Source organism: Melospiza melodia, chromosome 27 (assembly GCF_035770615.1).
Source record: "Melospiza melodia melodia isolate bMelMel2 chromosome 27, bMelMel2.pri, whole genome shotgun sequence".
NCBI lineage: Eukaryota > Metazoa > Chordata > Aves > Passeriformes > Passerellidae > Melospiza > Melospiza melodia.
Window position 1 is genome coordinate 7,777,863 of NC_086220.1, and position 19,598 is coordinate 7,797,460.

Sequence of the window (19,598 nt, forward strand, 5' to 3'; positions counted from 1 at the left end):
TATATATCTACATATTTTATATGTAGATTATATTACATATGTATAATATATATGAGAATGTGTATAAAAATATATAAAAATATATAGATATATAGATAGTTATGGTACCTTGGAGAAAATACTGAGGCATCTGTGTCAGCACATGTGCTGTTGGATCCCAATAATTCCTGAGGGTCTGGAATGGGACTTGAGCATCATCAATCTGCATGTGACCATTGCATGTGAGGACAGCTGGGAATTAATGAGGATATCTCAATTCCCCAAGTGAAGGCTGAGATGTGATGCAGGGCAGAGTCCTGGGAAGTGTTTTTCCAGTAGCCTTGGCACAGTGCTATCCATCAAATCGAGCAGAAACCTTAATGTGTGCTCAAAAAAGGGTGTGAGTGATTCTTTTCTGTCCCTGAGGTGTCCCTGCACAGTTCGGCCGTGGAGAACAGTGTACTTGGCTGTTAGCCCTGCTTGCTCTGCAGCATGCTGATGTTTCTGTTCACACTGCTATTTCCTAAAACAGACTGTTGAAAGTGCACAAGGGCCAAAATGCCCTTTGGCAGCTCTGTTCCCTCAGGCAGGCTGGCAGCCCTGCACAGGGAATGGCGTGTACTGCTCGTGTGCTGTCTCAGAATTCACTTCAGCCAGTGTCTGAGGCATTCACTGCTGAATTTCTTTTGAATTTAGGGTGCCTTTCCCTTACAAGGGAACAAATGGAAAGTGTAAGGCAAGCACTGCATCCAAAGATGGTTTTGGCAGGAAGCTCATTGGCTGCTTGTGCTGACAAGTTAATTTATTTTTATTACTTTTTAAGGGCTTACCCCACCTAAAACTGGAAAATATGCTTTAAACAACTTCACTGGCTTGTGTAGGAAGACTAACATAGCCAAGGCCTCCTAGCTTTACTAAACAATGCAAAGATGATGTAAAGAGCAATTTTTCCAAGGTCTTTTATCTGTTTGTCTGTTTTTTGTTTTTATTATTTCCTAATGAGATCTGATTGCTTTTTGCCTTGGAACTCTTTGAAGGTGAAAGATTGATGAGTATTTGAGAGGGGAAAGATTGATGGAGTATTTGAGTGGGAAAAAAAAAGGTGGTTAACTCCACTAGCTATTAAAACTGGAAGATAGATAAATAATAGATAATAAAGGTGGGAAATTAGCAGAATGTCTAAGGTCCTTTTTTCCCCATTTTTTAAATTTGGATTTTTTGTGCATACCTCTGAAACATTGTCTTTGACAGGGTCAAACTAAAGAATTAATATTTTCTATGCATAATTCCCAGGTCCAATAATAAAAAGACAAATATAAAGCAAATGGGAAGGGAAGAGAGAGATGAGGAGGCCAAGAGGTGTTTTTAAGAAATGTGTTGAACTTTCTGGTTATCTGAATTCTAATAAAAAGTAGAAAAAATATGTCCCTGGCTATAGTTTTCAAGGTTACCCTGTAGTTTTTAAAAGGAACCTGTCAGTTTATTTGAAATGGAATGGCAAGAAAATTCTTGAGTGGGTGTGGAAAAGAAAATACAAATAAAAGGACCAAGTTTGTATCTTGAGCTTCCATACCCAGTGTGGCAGCTATGCAAGTTAAAAAAAATTCTCTTAGCCCTCAAGCAATTTTTCAAAAACGAAATTCTGTGGATTCTTTATATATTTGTGAAGCTCAGGAATTGCAGTTTGGAAGTAGCAGTGTTTGTCTTGCTGTGCCATGAGCCTGCAGCTGAGTTCTCTGCCAAAAAGCTGTCATGTAAAACCCTTCCCATCCTGCTGGACCTGGGTGAGGAGGTTTCAGCACAGTATCTACAAAGAGAGAGGAGACTGAGTCATTTTGGGCTTGTCTAAAAATTGTAAACCCCCATTAGAGCTTTTACATTGACAAGGAGAGCAAAACCTGAAATGAGAGCAGGATATTTACAAAATACATCATAATTTGTAGCTGGGGTTTATTCCATAAAATGAAATCAAGATGGGGTTTTTTTTCCTGTTCCTCTCCAATTCTGTGTTTGTCCCTTTCAGCCATGAAGGAGCTGGTGGTTTCTGCTGGAGACAGTGTTGAAGTGACCCTGCCAAAGAATGAAGTTCAGCTGAATGCATTTGTGCTTCCTGAGCCACCACCTGGTAAAGCTTCCCTGGGAATTCTGCTAAGGGCTGGGGATGTGGAAAGGCAAACAGTGATTATGTGTGGCATGTAATAAGGGCAGTCTTGAAAATGTCTTTTGTCAGAGAGCACTTTCCTGTGGAAATTTTTCATACTCAGCTCTTGCCTTGTGCTGCCTCTCAGAGAAAATAGTGAGGCACAAAAATATGGAAAGTGCTACAAAGCCAGTGGATTTGGGAGATTGTGGGAAGAGATGGCACATTCTCAGGGTGGTGTGTGACAAAAAATTGTACTTTTAGCATCTATTCTTTACATTTGGTGATAGGAACTGAGCTGTATTAGCAAGTGATCAAAATCTGAATTGGGGTATTTGCCTGCTGAGGAACACATTCTGTACACTCCTCATTTCATCATGCAAATTGTTGGTAGATATTTTTAAAGTTCTTCTCCTAACTCTGTCCAGTGTGGCAGTGGGAGCTGTAGAGGCAGGTGTGTTCCATGTTATGGGCAGCAGGGATTGATTCATTCCTGTTCAGAAATTGGCATTCCTGTATCTGCAGGATCTGAGGATGTCATAAGGCTTTTCTCTCTTTTTATCCTGGAGCTGTGATTGTTCCAAAGCTCTTTATTGCCTTGGAGGCTGAAAGATGGGTTTTGATTCCAGAGTAAATGAGTTTGGAAGCACAGATTGTCTCTTTTCCTGGGTATATTCCCAAAAAGCCACAGCCCAAGGTGTCTCATTTCTCCACAGTGCAGCAGAATGTGCCTTGTAAATGTTTAATACCTTTGCAGTTCTTTAGCATGGCAGAAAGACAGGCTTTGAAAACAAACATCTGGACCTTTTCTTTTTGTTTGAGGAACCACATATTCCTATGAGTGGGAGCTGATTACTCATCCAAAAGACTACAGTGGAGTAATGGCAGAGAAGCACTCCCAGACCCTGAAGTTGTCTAAGGTAAAGCTTTGGCTACTTCATATCCTGTTGTGTTAAATGCCAAGTGGAGAAGATGGGGACCCCAGCAGCCAGGAAAGACTTGTGTGGGGTTTCAGGATGAAGAAGATGGGGACCCCAGCAGCCAGGAAAGACCTGTGTGGGATTTCAAGATGAAGAAGATAGGGATCCCAGCAGCCAGGAAAGACTTGTGTGGGGTTTCAGGATGAATAGGAAATTGCATGATGGGCAGGCAGCCAACATTGGGCTGCAAACCCTCTTCTGAGGCTCTTAGAGAAAGGAGATTGATCTGGCACGAGGGAAGGAAGAAATTGATTTCAGGAGGTACAAGCTGCCTACAAGCAGTGTGACAAGGCACACAAATGGCACAATTGAACAGTAACAAGGGGAGGGAATATTCCTGGAGCAGTGTGGTAGTCTGAGCCTTGTACTGCCCACTGGAAGGGGGTCTTGCTGCTTCCATTAACCAGAGCCCTGCAATATCTCATGGCATGTCCTGGCTGCTGCTCTTAGACAAGCTCTGACAGGGAAAGGGTTGCCAGGTCCTGCATGTGGGGATTCTTAACAAGGAAATGACTCTTAAGTACTGGGAATATACAGTTCTGTGCTTGAGACATTCCTTTGAGCAGCCTGGATTCTACTGCACTCAGAAAAAAATCTACAGGCTGTAGTAAGGGTATCGTGCAGAGCCAAACCTTTGGAAAGGAGTGTGCAGGTCTCTGTCAGGGTTTCAGCCTTTTGGGTGTCAAGATTGTTGTCCAGCACCTGGTCCCTCATCCTCTCATTTTGGCTCAATAGTGGATGGTGAAGAGGTGACTGCCTGGCTCATGTCACCTGGAAGGAAAAGAAGAAACACTTGCATTTATAAAAATGCACAAAAAGAGATTTTCTTCTTACATGCAGCTTTTTTCACCTCAAATGCAATCTGCTAGCTCAGATTCCTGTGGCCAGACAACCTGAACTAATCTCTATTATCTCTCTTCTGTTTGCCTTTTGTTGCTGGAAAATAAAGCTTGACTGACAATCCTGTGGCAGAGAGAATCATGAATCTTTGGCTTCTGCATAGCCATTGTAAACTAAAATACCTGTAATGCCATTTTGGCCTGGAAACCCTCCTTTGCTGTGTATGCAGAGGCTGAAGCACAATTGCCTGGGTGCTCCTGTGCCAAAGCACAGGAACTTGACCTTCCAATAGGTCCTGACAAGGTGCCACCAACCCGTAGGTAAATAATCCTTTGTGTTTGTTTCCAGCTTACTGTTGGCCTGTACGAGTTCAGAGTTGTTGTGGATGGGGAGAATGCTCATGGAGAGGGATATGTGAATGTAACAGTGAATCCAAGTGAGTGCTGGGGTTGGATTTTTGGATTTTCCTTGATTTCACCCATCTCTGACAAGCCAAGGCAGCTGTATCATGGGTTAGATTGTTTGGTTTGGTGTGGGGATCGTTCATTGTGCTGTGAACTTGCAGAATATGTGTAAATATATATATATATATATATACACACACAAACACACACATATATACATGTATATTAAATAATTTCCTGAGATTGGAAGCTATTGCTAACACACTGCTATTTTTGCTCTACTGTATCAAGCCAACCACTTTGATAAAAGAGCTCTAACCCTGATAGGGAAGTGCTCAGCAAACACCTCACCCTGAAAGGTCACTGCTTCCATAAAAACTAGCTGCAGTCTGACAAAAAGCTTCTAGCAGCAGCAGCAAAAACTGAAGAGAAGCCAGAGCTTTGAAGCTCCTTTGGTGGTTCCTTTCTTTTCTGTCCATAAGGAATATCATTCCCAACCACAGGCAGGTTAAGTCAAATCTCATTCCCTATTGTAAGACTTGGTTTGCAGATGAGCTGGTGGAGATGCAGCATTTTGTGCTGCCTCACTTTTTATGTGGCCTGTGTGTAGAGACAGCCACAGGTGTCAATAAAACCCTTAATTTTGCAGTCTTCAGCAAGACTTTTGTACAAGCTTTGTGGGCAAAGAATCCTCTTGCACTCCCTAAATTAGCAGGAGTGTGTGGCTGGTCTTCTGGGTGCTGTGGCTGCTCATTTCCTTATAAGCAGTGACTTTGCAGCTGGCAGCATGCACCAAAATCCTTCACTTTTCAGAGCAGCAGCCACACTGTGGCAAGAAGCTGTAGGTGCTTGACCTGATGCAGTGCAGCCTTCCCAGAGCACTGATGTGCTGGCTGTTCACCCCCACACTGTTTGCACCCCCTTTTTGGCATCACTGATTCCCCAAGCTGGTGTAGAACGTGCTGGAAGCACAAATCACTGTTGCTGATAGTTTTGCAGTTTTCTGGCCAGGATTTTCTGCCTGTGGTGTGATGGTAACAGCTGGGTTGTTGTTGCAGAGCCCCGGGTGAATCAGCCTCCTGTTGCCATCGTGTCCCCACCGTTCCAGGAAATCTCCCTGCCGACCATTTCCACTCTCATCGATGGCAGCAGTGAGTACCTGCGGGTTTTAGTGCAGCATCCAGCAGGGGGCTTTGTGTTTGCTCCTGGGCTGGCCTTTTGCATAAAGTTCAAGAGAAACAGTGACCCTGAAAAGAATTAGCCTCTCTGGCCAAGAGAGCAGAACACACACAACAGCACCTCTCCATGTTCCTTTGGAAGGGCACTGGCCTGAGCCAATCTCCTAAAAAAGGAAAAGCTCTGGAGGTTGCTGCTCAGAATCAAAAAATAATTACTGTCAATCAAAATTACTGGGCTCTTGGCTAAACTTCAAATGTGTAAGTTACTGACAGGACACCTTTAGTGATCCTGGCCTGCACTAGAGCTTTTCAGGAGTTTCTTTATACAAATTCAGGTTGTCTTAGGCCCAGCTAGCATTGATTTGTTACAGTTTGGGTGTCTGAGAATAACAGAGACTTTGGGCTTCAACCAAAAATACCTTTGCCCACTAACCCCAGGGCAGAAGTAGGGACTGACCATTGGAATCTGTGAAGCAGCATTTTCCAACTCCTTGTGTGTGTGTGTTTTCCTCCATTGCTGAAACAGAAAGCACTGATGATGATAAAATTATCAGCTACCACTGGGAAGAGCTGAAGGGTCCCCTGAGGGAGGAGAAGGTTTCCAGTGACACTCCCATACTGACACTGACCAACCTGGTACCTGGGAATTACACTTTCAGGTAGGTCACACCTGGCAGAGTCCATCAGTTATCATCCCTCAATAATGAAATGTATGAGATTCCTGAAGTGTTAATCTGGTTTTAAAAAAAACCCAACACAGAACATGGAGAGAACTCCATTTTGTGATGTTCCCTCTCTCCACTCCTACACTTTCAAGTAGTTTTGTAGCTTTGCACTTCAGGAGAGATAAGCTGTCCAGCTACTTCTTATTCTTGACTTGTAGCCCTGGTTAAGATGATGGCTGCTCTGTCAGTGCTACAAAATGTCCCTTGAAATGTCAAATCTAAACTCTCTGGGTAAAGGCTTAGGAAGAAATGCAGTCTTGAAATCCAGTTTTTAAATGCAATGTGTTTGTGTCAGATAAGTGAATGAGGTCTAATGGGTTGATGCACAACCTTGGCAATAGGCGGGAGCTGATTTTAATTCTGTATTTGTCCTGTGTTTTTCCTTTGGCCTGTATTTTTTGGTGTGATGTCCATCACTGCACCAGCAGATCTATTTAAAGTCAAATAACCTGGAATGCCTCTTATGAACACTGCTTTCTTGTTAGGCAGTTGGCATGAACTAATCAGATCCATGTTCAGGTCTAGATTTAGCAAAAAGCAGCTGTGTTTGTGGTACCAGCTACCTGAGGAGATGTGCTGTGTCATTCCACTTGTGGGTTAGTAATGCACTTCTGTGTTTCACCTTGGAACTGGTTGTTAGATTTCAGGTGAGAGATGGATGTGACTGTTGAATTCCTTGCATCACTTTGAGGCTGATAATTGGACACTGGGGGAAGTTTCTATTCAGAAAAGCCTGTATTCAGCTCTGGTCACCATCACTTCTTATTTCCCCCTTTAGTCTGACAGTTGTGGACTCAGATGGTGCCAGCAACTCCACCACTGCCAACCTGACTGTGAAGAAGGCAGTGGATTATCCTCCAGTGGCCAATGCTGGCCCAAACCAGGTGATCACCCTGCCCCAGAACTCCATCACTCTCTATGGCAACCAGAGCACGGACGACCACAGCATCGTCAGCTACGAGTGGCTGCTGAGCCCCAACAGCAAAGGGAAGGTGATGGAGATGCAGGTCAGTGTCTCCTGTGTTCCACCTGGGTTGCTCACTAGCTGGGATTTTGTCTATAATCAAACCAGTTTGAATGGACTGTTAGGAAATGTCTTTTAGAATCCTACAGAGCAAAGGTGTGATGATAAGTATGTGCCTAAAGTTAAATCCTTGTTTAACTTTAAACAAGGATTTTGGAAGCTGGTGGTGGTTTAGTGGCTGAGCTGTTGCACCAGCCTCACCCTGGCATCCTGTTCCTTTCTTGGACAATGCAGTTTCAAATCCTGCTGAACAAGGGGGATTGAGAGAGGTGAGAACTTTGAAGCTGAATCTTGGAGTCTAAATTTTGCTGATACTGACCAGACCCTCCTAAGAAATAAATGTTGGAACTTGTTCTGTGTCATCATTTTTCTTTTGAAGATTATTACTGTCAAATTTGTAAAATAAGAAAGTCCATGAATCAGGTTCACAATGTGTGGGATTTGCACAGGGCTCCCCAGAGATTTTACTGGAGTTGGAAACTACTGAATCCTTAAAGGTCTGCTTGTATGGCATTGCTCTTATTATGTCCCACAACAGTGTGTCCTTGTAGTGTGCATAAATTTAGCTGCAAGAGCTTTGCTGAAGTGGCACAGACTCCTGCTCCCACAGCAGGAGTTGGTAATAACCCCCTAGAATGTGCTGGCAATGGTTGCTTTAGAATCAGAGTCTTCTGGTCCACCCTCATCTGCATGAGGATTGTTTTTAATCCATGAAAATCTTCTCTCACAGGGTGTGAGGACACCAGTCTTGCAGCTCTCTGCAATGCAGGAAGGTGATTACACCTACCAGCTCATAGTGACTGATTCTGCTGGGCACCAGTCCACTGCAGAGGTCACTGTGATAGTCCAGCCAGGTAAGCTGCCTTTACCTGCTCTTGCTGCTTCCCTTCCAGGGGTTGGAGGTGAGCAGCAATCTGTCAGCAACCTCTTATGGTGACTTTCAGGAAAGCTGATCTGATTGAGGAACATTCTGGGCTGGTATATTGCTGATAAATGAGCAAAATAAAGCTTGTAGGAATATTGCCTTTGTGGGCCATTCTCTTATTTTACACAGTGTAACCTGATTGATATTTTCCTACAATAAAGGCAAGATTGTGTTTCCAAACAGCTGTGTCTGCCCACAGTGCTGGGTCCTGGGACAGGGGCAGGAAAAGTGGAGCAGTACTGAGAGAATGAGAGCAAAAATCAGAATTCCTAGTTTTCAGTTTCATTTTATTGCACATGTGTGAATTAAATGCTTATTGGATTTCTTAACTGCTTTTAACCTCACTTTATCTGAGTACAAAGTAGTGGGCAAGGGATGTACTGGAAAATCTCATTGGTGGTGTTTTAAGCTTCACCTTTATGGTGTGTGTTTGAGAAACCCTGCATTCTTTTCCAGAGAACAACAAGCCCCCAAAGGCAGATGCTGGTCCAGATAAAGAATTGACTCTTCCTGTGGACAGCACCACTCTAGATGGCAGCAAGAGCTCAGATGACCAGAAGATTGTCTTCTATCTTTGGGAAAAAACACGGTGTGTATCACCTTCCATGTTCTTGTGTATCCAAATCTTTCATTTAAAACACCCTCACACCTCCCTTGTGTTCAGTCATGGTCACATGGGGCCTGCCAAGCTTTACCTGAATAAGACAAGGATTTATGTTTGGTTGAAAAGAAGTGGAGTTTTCTTTGAGCATGAGAAATAGCTTTGCCTTCATCTCTAGGCCTGAGCATGGTGTGGCTCAGCTGTGTTTCCATTCACAGCTTGGGTCTCATGGAGAGACTGACCCTTGAAATCAACAACAGCAGGGCTTCCTAACTCGATGCTTTTGCAGTTTGTTTAGAGGCAGAGTTCTCTTCAACTCTAAATTCCCTGAAATGCTTTAGGGAACTCAGGAAAAAGCCTATGAGCAACTTGTAGTCATTTTTTCTGTTTGTTAATGCAATGTCTGTGCAAAGCCTTAGAAATGAAGGACTGTTATTGCTTTGCACCTTCTTTTTTTTTTTTTCAAAATTGGCTCATTGTGCAGTTCACAAGCCAATTTGCTGAAAGTACAACTATTTGTAAACACCACCTAAGTGCTGTTATCAGTGATCCTCTGGTTTAAAATTAACCAAAACATTTACCTGCCAGAAATTATGCTTTTTGTTCTGGATCCTGCACTTATTGTTTAGATTATCTTGCTGTAACTGGAGAACACAATTTTGATTTTTATAATGGATTATTATTTCCAGGCTCCTGTTTGGAGTGAGTTTGCCTCGAGTGCTCCGTGCAAAGTTTAAACTTATCAAAACCCATGAAAGAGATCAAAAACTAACCAGACCCCTTGTGTCTTTGTTAGGGGTCCAGATGGTGTGAAGCTGGAGAATGCCAACAGCAGCATTGCCACTGTCACAGGCCTCCAGGTTGGGACATATGAGTTCACTCTGACAGTGAAAGATGAGAGGAACCTGCAGAGCCAAAGCTCCGTCAACGTCATCGTCAAGGAAGGTACATCCAGCCACAAGAGCTGCTCAGTCACTGGTTATCTCTGAGCAGTTCAGCAAAACCTGTGTTCAGAGACACAACAAAAGTAAGGAATGGAGGGAGACAGTGTGGAGAGCACTGAAGTGGCCTTGAATGATATTTTCAGCCTAATCCTGCAGCATTTCCCTTCTCTTCCCTGGGGTTAGACAGGGATTTCTGGAGTACACTGGAGATCTAATGCAGTAATTTTTGATTGGGCATTACAAGATCTTTCTCCAAGTGTTTTCTCTCTGTTTATTTAGAGATAAACAAGCCACCCATTGCAAAGATTGCTGGAAATGTTGTCATCACCTTGCCCACAAACACAGCAGAGCTGGATGGATCCAAGTCCTCTGATGATAAAGGGATTGTCAGCTACTTGTGGACCCGGGATGAGGGGAGCCCTGCAGCTGGGGTGAGCTTTCTTTTGTAAAGGATCACAAAAATCAGTGCAAAGTAGTGTTGACAGCTCCTGAGGAAATACAAAGCTCCTTGTTGGGCTGTTACTCTGTCATATCCTGAAATATGACAATACATGGTGCTACTTTGATCCTTTGTTTCCTCATACTTTGTTCTGCCTTCCAGGAAGTCTTAAATAATTCAGACCATCATCCTGTCCTCCTCCTGTCCAATCTGGTAGAAGGGACCTACACATTTCACCTCAGAGTAACAGATGCCAAAGGAGAGAGTGATGTGGAAAGGACCACAGTGGAGGTCAAACCTGGTGAGTCTGGCTTTTGTGCTGTACCACATTTGCCTGCAGCCTTCTGATACAGTATACTGGAATTAAAATATGTCATCTAGTGTAGTTTATAACTGTAAATGTCAAAAGTTTTGAGGGATGTGGTTGTGTTTTCCTGTGGTTTTTGAGGGCTGACTCTCACTGCTTTTGTTACCTTGTGTCCCTTCCCACAGTGCCGCTCTAGTTCTGTGTTCAAATCAGAAACATCCTGGAGAGATAGCTAAAAACCTGCCTTGTGCCCAGGCTGCTAAATAGAAACTCTTAAAGATCTGTACAATCTACATTCTGTCTAGATCCTAGGAAAAACAACCTGGTGGAGATAATCCTGGATGTGAACGTGAGCCAGCTGACGGAGCGGCAGAAGGGGATGTTCATCCGGCAGATTGGGGTGCTGCTGGGGGTCCTGGACTCAGACATCACCGTGCAAAAGATCCAGCCATACACTGAGCAAAGGTGGGATTCATCTGGGAGGGTACACAGCAAGGAATTGCTGGAGGGTTTGGAAAATCAAAGCCTCTTGGAAAGCTGTTTGGATCATTGGGACATGTGGAGTTGTTAACGTTGATATTCCTGCTTGGATCAGAGTTGTCAAGCAGGTCTTGGGTATCTTTCCCCTCTGGAGATGGTGCATTGCCCTTGAAAACTGCTGCTGCTGATGTATTTTCACCTCAAACCTGTAAAATAAGAACAAATCTGATTTGTTTTTTGAAAGTTGTGGAGATTGTGTGAAGGGATGTTCTGCAGCTGGAGAAGTAGCAGAGCTTGGTGCAGGAGTTTGCTGAAATACTTAAAACACACCACAGTGTGTAATAATCCCCCTCACCTTCATGCCAAATTGATAGCTCACACAATCACAGACTGGATTGTGTAGAAAGGACTTTAAGGATCATCCAGTTCCAACCACACAGCCCCAGGCAGGGACATCTTCCACTAATTCTGCAGAAGCTTTATTGCCCACACAACTGCTTCAACTTAGTGTATGAAAAAAATATATTGAGCCAATATGATTTCTGTTTGAAGAGATAGAGAAGCTTAGTTTTGATTGCTAATTGGCTTACAGAAAACTGCATTTATCCTAACCACATGGAAGTTGGCTGCTGAGCAGGGCTGTAGGTCAGGGTGGTATTGCCTACCTGGAGAGTGGCAACAAGCCATGAGTGGAAATCTGTTGAAATAAGTGCAATATTCCACTTAGTTTTTATTAAAAGGGGAGTAGTTTTAAAGTACCTAAAGCACTGAAGAAGATTCAAGGGACGTGCTTAAAGTCCTGCAGCAAGTCAGCAATAAATCTGCTGTTACTTTACACCCAGCTGAGTGCTGTGATGTATCGATTCCTTTGTGTCCACCTGGCCTGCTGTAGCAGGAAAATCAGAATTCATTGTCCATGCAAACCTAGGGAGCTGAGAACAGAGGAGCCAGCACTTTCTGTTGTAACTGTAGCTCTCTGTCTCTGCCATGAGCAAGCAAGTCGCCCCTGAGGAAGGCAAGTAAGGGATTCTTGTCATTAATGCTTCATCTGTTTGTGTGTTCCAGCAGACAAAAGAGTGGGAAGTGTTAAAAAGGAGCAGAGATTGTTTCCTGACAGATGGCTTTAAGATCCCATTTTTGCTTCCACTGTCAAAGTAACTTGTGCTGTTAAGAAAGAGCTTTTTCCTCTGACTGTTGGTATTTCACATACTCTGAGGGTGTCACTGATATGCCATTGACTCATGAGCTCACTAGTGATAATAAATCCCAAACATTCATGCATCCTTTTGTGAGTCTAAAGGATCCACAGGGCTCTGCAAGGTGAGCAAGCCATGAGGAACAAGTTCTTCTGTCATAAAGTTAATGCAGTAAAGCTGCAGAATACAGAATCCTTCACACCTGGGTTGTTTTTGGGCTACAGCACTTGGTGCATTCAAACTCAACTCTGCAAAAGACTGTAAATTTCTATTTTCTGGTGCTGGAGCTCTGATGATTTTCTGGTGCTGAGCATGTAAATGGACCCCCAGGTTCCAGGTGTAGTAAAGTCTCAGAATCCCACAGCAAGGAAGGAAGGAGAGTATGAAAACAGCAAGACCCTAAAGTCTGGGGATTTGATGCTTAGCATGAACATACAAAGATCTGCTTGATGTGCAAATTCAAGAACAGTGCAGCCCTAGCTTGGAAAATATGAATGGATCAGATATCGTGAAGGGTTTTCTACTGCAGGATCAGGTGTGCCATTACTGCTTTCAAACAGAGCCAGAAGTTTGGTCTTCAAATAAATTTGGGATTGTGAGTCAGTCCCTCTCGTGACAGACTGGAGAGTGTGGCTCTCCACCTGATATTTGGAGAAGCAGCAGATAATTAATATTTTTTTCCTCTCTTCCAGCACAAAGATGGTGTTCTTTGTGCAGAACCAGCCTCCCCACCAGATATTCAAAGGACGGGAGGTGGCCTGGACGCTGAAGAACGAGCTGAGGAAACAACAGTCAGACTTCCTCATCTTCCGGGCCCTGGAGATTAACACAGTCAGTAAGTGAGAGTCTCTTGGGACAGACTGAACATCTTTTACCTTCCTTTCAGCTGCCTGACAGAAATAAGGATGCTGAAAACACCCCCATGCCCACACACATGCAGGAGCTTTCATGTTAATAAATGGGAAACAGAAAATTAAGTCTATTAGACTATTCACTGATCACTTATCTACCAATTAATTCCATCCATTCACTATTCAGCTTCTTATAAATAATTACTTGCAGTGTTGCTGTGAAGATAAGAGTTCACAAAACCAAAAGCAGATTGATACTTATGAAACTAAAATACAGTGTTAATGGACTATAGTCCCTGAAATCAGTGTCATCCTGAAAACAATAAACTACACATCTTGGTAGCTGTGAACCCACTTGTTTCCTGTGCAGCACAAACATCAGTCTGCGAGAAATATTCCCCTTCTATCATTATTTTACATCTTTACATTAGCGCTGCTTTTCTTTTATGAGATCCATCCTGTCAGGATCATTTGCTGATCAGTTAGAGATTTGAAACTAGAATTGTGTAAAGTAATTATTTTCATTACTTCCTGATTTTACCATTTTGTGGCCTTCAGAAGCCATTTTTCAGTTCTGTTTGGTGCCTCCAAAGGATCTGTTTGTTTCTTGTCTGTCTCACAGTCGGGGTTTGAATTGGAAAATCAAAACTTTGTTTAAAAACATTTACTTGACTAATATACAAATTCCACAACTTGTATATCAAAATGAGGATTTATTAGGCAAAATATATGTTGCTGGTGAAGTGGGATGTTTCAGTTTGGCAGGAAGCCCAGGTGCTTACTTTGCACTTCTCACCTCTCGTGATTACTGAGCTATGAATGAGCTGCAGAGGGGCCACATTCAGATCAGAGCCTGCAGGAGGGGTTGGCTGGATTGAACCATTTTCTCCCATTTTTACCTCACCTGTGAGTCATTTAGTTCACCTTGCTGGTTTTGGCCCCCAGCCTGTCAGCTGAACTGCTCCGAGCACGGGCGCTGCGACTCCTTCACCAAGCGCTGCGTGTGTGACCCCTTCTGGATGGAGAATTTCCTCAGGGTGCAGATGGGGGACGGCGAAAGCAACTGCGGTGAGTGACCCCCCTGGGTGGCACCTTGGCACAGAAACCCCTGTGTGGAACCCAGGCTGGGCACATGCCAGGCATCCCCATTGTTGTGATGACATGCTGACGCCGGGACACAAACCTTTGTCTCACCTTTGGGCAGATGTTTGACAGGGGAGTGACTTCCCTTCACACCCTCCCAGTGGACACTCACTAAGAGTTGAGTCTATTCTGGGTGTATAAATCACAGCTCTCTTCTGTCATCTCCTGATGAGATGCTGACACCAGCACACAGACCCTTGTCTCACCTCTGGGCAGATGTTTGACAGGGGAGTGAGTTCCCTTCACACCCTCCCAGTGGACACTCACTTAAAGTTGAGTCCATTCTGGGTGTATAAATCACAGCTCTCTTCTGTCATCTCTGTCTTGCCACAGGAGAGCAAATTTTATCAACCAGCACTCAGTGAGCACTGCCCAGCAAATCCACACATTGGATTTTGAGCTTCCCAAGGGGATCTGGTGGGGAATGCCAGCCTCTAATTCTGCAAAGAGGCAGGCCTTGCCTTTTCTTTCCCAAAACCAGTCCCCTAAAATGTGCACTGTCAGTTGTATGAGGTGCCAAAATGTGTTTATCTCTGGGGTTTTGCTTGCAGAGTGGAGTGTGCTGTATGTGATCATTGCATCTTTTGTCATCGTGGTTGCCTTTGGAATCTTGTCGTGGATGGTGATCTGCTGCTGCAAGAGGTGGGACTGAAACCAAACCCTGCTGTATTCAGGTTTCACAGCCAAGTGTCTGCAGTAGGAGGTTAAAGATTCGATCCCATTGTCCCAGCAGGTCATCTGCTGAGCCTTGGGATCCTGGGTTTTAAGTGTTTCAAGTTAAATGTTAAAGTTCCAGAACTCTGGGTTATGTTAAGAAGAAAATTTGGATTAACCTATAAATGTGCAACTGAGCAACATTTTAATGTTTCACTTTGTAATGTGAACATAATCCTAAATAGTGAGTGCTTTAGCTTTGAAGATCAGAGTTGTTTTTCTTCTGGCTCTTTTGGAAATGGACTGTTCCTTAATTCCTTTTTCTCCCCTTTAGACGGAAAGGAAAATCCAAAAGAAAAAGCAAATACAAGATTTTGGATGCAACGGATCAGGAAAGCCTGGAGTTAAAACCAAATCCCAAAGCAGGTAAAACATGAGAGGGAAGAGCTCAGCACTTCCAGAGGGCTGACTGAGGATTCTTCCTCAGTGGACTTAACAGTGAAACAAATGTGATGTAGGGACTGACAGAGGAGTCTCAGAAGATCTGAGAGCTTGTCTCAGATCTGTATTTAGTAAAGTCATCTAAACTTTTAGGTTTGGAAATTGGGGCTGAAACTGGCCTGGTCCTGATGTCTCCACTTGGCACCTCAGAAGTAGGAAGGGGATGCATTAAGCTGTGCAAAAGAGTCTGACTCAGGAAGCCCAAAATTGGGTCTTGACTGTAACTTCTCCTGCTCTGAAGTTTTCCCCTGGGTTCTGGTAGTTCCCTTCTTGCCAATATGCAATTCTTTGGTCATTCTGTACAGCAAAGCAGGAATTCAGTGGCACTAAACATTACATTGAACTGATCAACACCTGAGAACAACCTCAAAATACTTGTGTACTGGAGAGATTGAGGTTTATTTCTGCTCTGCTACTCACCCACCACAAACAACTGGTTCATCAACTTATTTATTCTTGCTCCTGTGCGCATCAGGCTGTGAAAATTTCACATTTTATCTCATCCTCTAGTTTTCCAGTAAGCAGGTGCATTTCAGAGGGAGCTCCATTAATTCCTCAGTGCTCCTTGTGGCTACAGGTCCATTGGCCCATTCCAGAAGGGCAGGATTTGTCCTCAGTGTTCTTAGCCAGCATTGCTGACCTGAGAGTGCTTGTCAGTGCTTTGCAAAGATCAGGGAGTTATTTCAGGCTGGAGTGTTTTTATCTGATATATGAACCAAGCCATGGGCACCTGCTGACTGACCAGGAAAAGAGGGAAGTGTTGGGAAGGATGTGCCAAGTACAGCCCTGCTGAAAGCCAGGGAGCTCTGCAGCTGCTGAATGTGTGTTTCATGTCAGAGTGTGTCCTGGTTTTGTTTAGAGAAGGGGATGTGTTAACTGTGCATGGAAAAGAGTCCCTGATCCTTGTTTGCTAGCAGAAAACGACTGCTCGTGCTGGTGTTATCCCATTTAATGGTGTTCCAGCAAAGTGAGCAGTGCCCAAGAGCAGCATGGGGGGCATTGCAGTGACAGACTGATCAGCTGTTCCTCTGAGCACCAGGCTGTCCCAGCTGCTCAAACACAGATACCCTTGCAGGAAACCCGGGTGTGTTTCCCTCCCTCAGCACCCAACTCTGCTTTAATCTGACCATCTGTCACCTCAGAGCCCACTGTGCAATAAATGTGCCAAATGTGCCTCACCATTTGCTCTCTGGTAACTAAACTCATTTTGCTGCTGACTGAAGTCTTTTTTCCCTGCTAGATATGTCCAGGGAGCTTTCTGCTAACAGAGGAAATGTTGCATTTCTCCATTAAGGAAAAGCTAAATTTAAATATTTCCTCTGTTGACAATATCAGTAAATGTCTCTCTCCCGTCCTTGTGCATTAATCTAAATTCATCCTGCTAATTTATCTCTCTTCTCTTGCAGAGAGGAGAGTAGGGAGAGGGTAGTGAGATGGCAGAGATCTTCCCTCACACACCTGCATATTCTCTCTCTCCAGTTGTGAGCCCTCCAAGCATTTTCTAGGCAATGCCCCGAGCAAGGTCAGGGAGACAGAGCTCCCCCATGTACTCACATTCCCTTCTGGTCACATCATTGCCTTCCTGGCTGCTTGTTGTGCTTTGTGCTGTCTTGGAGTGTTGTTGTGACCCCTGACATGCCAGAGTGTCTGAGCCAGGATCACTATACTTTTTCCACATTTAACTGAGGTTTTAACATATATACTCTGCAAGACATAAACACACTCTGTTCATACAGGTTTTTCTCTGGTACTCCTGTAAGTTTTCACCTAACTCTCCCCTCTATTTTTAGCAGAGATCCTAATACAAACCAAACAGCTACACCTACTAATCTTATACAAAATCTAACTACAATACAGATTTACTTTTCTAAATAGGAAATAACTTCTATTGTGTTTGAAAAGACATATGAGAGAAACCATGGGTCCCCCTCAGAAATACAAAAAGAAATCCCAGGTCGGACTTACTACTGCTTTTTGTCCTGATTTGGATTTCATGGCTTGTTGTTAAAAAATAAATGCAAATGGCAGATCATTCCCTGATTTCAAGAAGGAGAATGTATTTATCCTGTCTCATGTCTGAGACAGGATCACTTTGGCTTCAGCATCCCAGGGAATAAGAGACACACAGAGGAAAGTCAGGTTCTGCTGCCTCTTAGACGTGATGAGAAAAGGAGTCTTAGAGGGGATGGTGTTAAAAGCTTTTCTAACCTGGGAATGTTTCCCCTTCAAGGTGGCAGACAGAAAGCCCAAGTCCTCAACACGAGCCTGATGCACTCGGAGTCGGAGCTGGACAGTGATGAAGCCATCTTCACGTGGCCTGACCGGGAGAAAGGGAAACTGCTCCGCAGCCAGAACGGCTCCCTGCGCAACGGGCAGCTGAGCCTCAAAGCCAAGGGCCAGAGGGAGGAGATCCTATAGCCCCCCTTGGGCAGCCTTGGCTGGAGCTCAGCAGGGAAGGTCAGATCCCATCCCTGTCCTAGCAGGGCCTTTGGAGGCCACTTTGACCAGGACAACGCTGCTAAGTCGTTTCACAGAAAAATAACTTTGGTTTTGTGGGTTTCTTTTCATTTGGTTAAAACTGGTTGTACTTGAATTTGAACTTCAAGGGAAATCAAAGGGAGGAGAAGGCAACTGTGAACCCCAGGAGAAGAGTCAGGAAAGGATGGAGCTGGCATCTGGAGAGGGCAGGGCAGAACCACTTGGAGCAACTGTGAATGTGCAGGACCCTCCTAAGCCACCTCAGACTGCACTGGAGGGAGCACCTGTGGACTTCAGCTCACTTGCCTTGGAGCTCCTTGGAGAAGGAAAGTCAAGGACTTGAGCTGTGCTCTGAGCTCCCTTCAGGCTCCCATAGCCTGCCACAGGCTAGTTATGCTGTCCAACAACTTTCTTCTCCTTTACTCCCACCTTCCCTAATGGTTTGAGCACTATTTTAATGTAGATTGTCCTTTCACGTGCACTTGGCTGCTGTTGGAGTGTAGAGGAGGGGGAATGTAAACACTCTGGCAGTTTGCAGGTAGGAGAGGGGTTTGTGGCTGTTCCCAATCACTGTCAGGCTGCTCTCATGGGGAGTGTTGGGACTTGGTGCCTGTTCATGTGTCAAAAGCTGACCTGTGGTTACTGCCCAGGCTGGGAGACCCCCTCCTGCAGCAAAGTCCTGCTTGGTACCAGAGCTGGGGACACACACCCCCCTTTGGTGCCTCTGTCCAATGTCTGGCTTCATTCCAAAGCTGTGACATGTTCTGTGGCCCCAGCACTTTCTGTTGGTCACCAGGCCGTCCATGAGGCTGGACATAACCATATCTCAGTTATGGAACACTATGTACTGTGGTTTTTTGGTTTGTTTGTTTGTTTGTTTGTTTTTTCCCTTAAAATTTGCACATCCCAGGTGATGGGGATTGGTCTGTGCAGTCCCCAGCTGGCTGCTCCCTCAGGCTGGCAGCTCCCTGGCCCTGTGCTGGTGTGGCTGCAGAGCCCTGTGTGCTCCCATCACAGTGTCAATAGCACACATGATGTCCTTTTGTGGTGGCAAAGGGAACTCTGGGTGCCCAGGGGTGGTGGGCAGTGCCAGCAGCACGTGGCACAGCGTGTCACTGTGTCCCTGCTGCCTGAGCCCAGGGGCAGCAGGGGGCTCCTCTCACATTGCCACTCCCTTTTGTCACTGTGCTGCTGTCGAGAGTTGCACCCTGTCCTCGGGCAGAGCTCAGCCTCGTGCTGGCATGAAGGATGCCACTGCTTCTCTGGGGATGGCTGGGCAGTTCATTGCCTTTCTTTGTGTTTAATTTAAAAACTGGAAACTGGTTTCATTGGCTTTTTTTTTTTTTTTCCTTCTTATTGAGCTATGAAAGCCAAAAGGCTTTAAGTTCCTCAGTTGTATTTATATTGCTGCACTACTGATTTGTGTTGAGCTAGATGAAGATTAAACACTATTGAACGTGAGGGGGTGTTCCCTCACTGAATGTAGTCGTGGCTGCTGCTGAGTTTATTTTTTGGGCAATCAGCTGTTGCTCAGGCCAGCTCTGGAGCCTGCAGCTCTCCCAGTGCTGAGGCTGTGGCATTTGCTGGCGTCACAGGGGCCACCCTGTGCCTGGGCTGTCTGGCACACAGCTGGGGCTTGGCTCAGGCTTCCCCTCCCTGGAGGCTCCTGCACCCTCCAAACCCACCCAGGACCACACACAGGCAGGGCTGACCCTGGGAGGCTCCTCAGAGGGCACAGCCCAGGGCTGGCTGTCCCACGGCCCCACACTTAACTCTGTGTGTGCCTTCATTTGGGTGTGAGTCAGCAAA

At 44.8% G+C, this 19,598-nt stretch overlaps 1 protein-coding gene across 1 annotated transcript in view; it reads left to right on the forward strand.

Annotated features, from left to right (window-relative positions):
- KIAA0319L (KIAA0319 like) overlaps positions 1-19,274 on the forward strand; it is a 31,191-nt gene extending 11,917 nt beyond the window's left edge. Inside the window, exons 5-21 of the mRNA XM_063177654.1 lie at positions 2,003-2,104; positions 2,942-3,039; positions 4,288-4,375; positions 5,402-5,494; positions 6,048-6,180; positions 7,025-7,253; positions 8,001-8,124; positions 8,652-8,784; positions 9,593-9,741; positions 10,020-10,171; positions 10,342-10,480; positions 10,792-10,951; positions 12,855-12,997; positions 13,959-14,081; positions 14,708-14,798; positions 15,145-15,236; positions 17,542-19,274. Coding sequence (XP_063033724.1) covers positions 2,003-2,104; positions 2,942-3,039; positions 4,288-4,375; positions 5,402-5,494; positions 6,048-6,180; positions 7,025-7,253; positions 8,001-8,124; positions 8,652-8,784; positions 9,593-9,741; positions 10,020-10,171; positions 10,342-10,480; positions 10,792-10,951; positions 12,855-12,997; positions 13,959-14,081; positions 14,708-14,798; positions 15,145-15,236; positions 17,542-17,729 — 2,237 coding nt within the window. The 3' untranslated portion in view covers positions 17,730-19,274. The remainder of the gene's footprint in view (positions 1-2,002; positions 2,105-2,941; positions 3,040-4,287; positions 4,376-5,401; positions 5,495-6,047; positions 6,181-7,024; positions 7,254-8,000; positions 8,125-8,651; positions 8,785-9,592; positions 9,742-10,019; positions 10,172-10,341; positions 10,481-10,791; positions 10,952-12,854; positions 12,998-13,958; positions 14,082-14,707; positions 14,799-15,144; positions 15,237-17,541) is intronic.
- Positions 19,275-19,598: the final 324 nt, after the last annotated feature.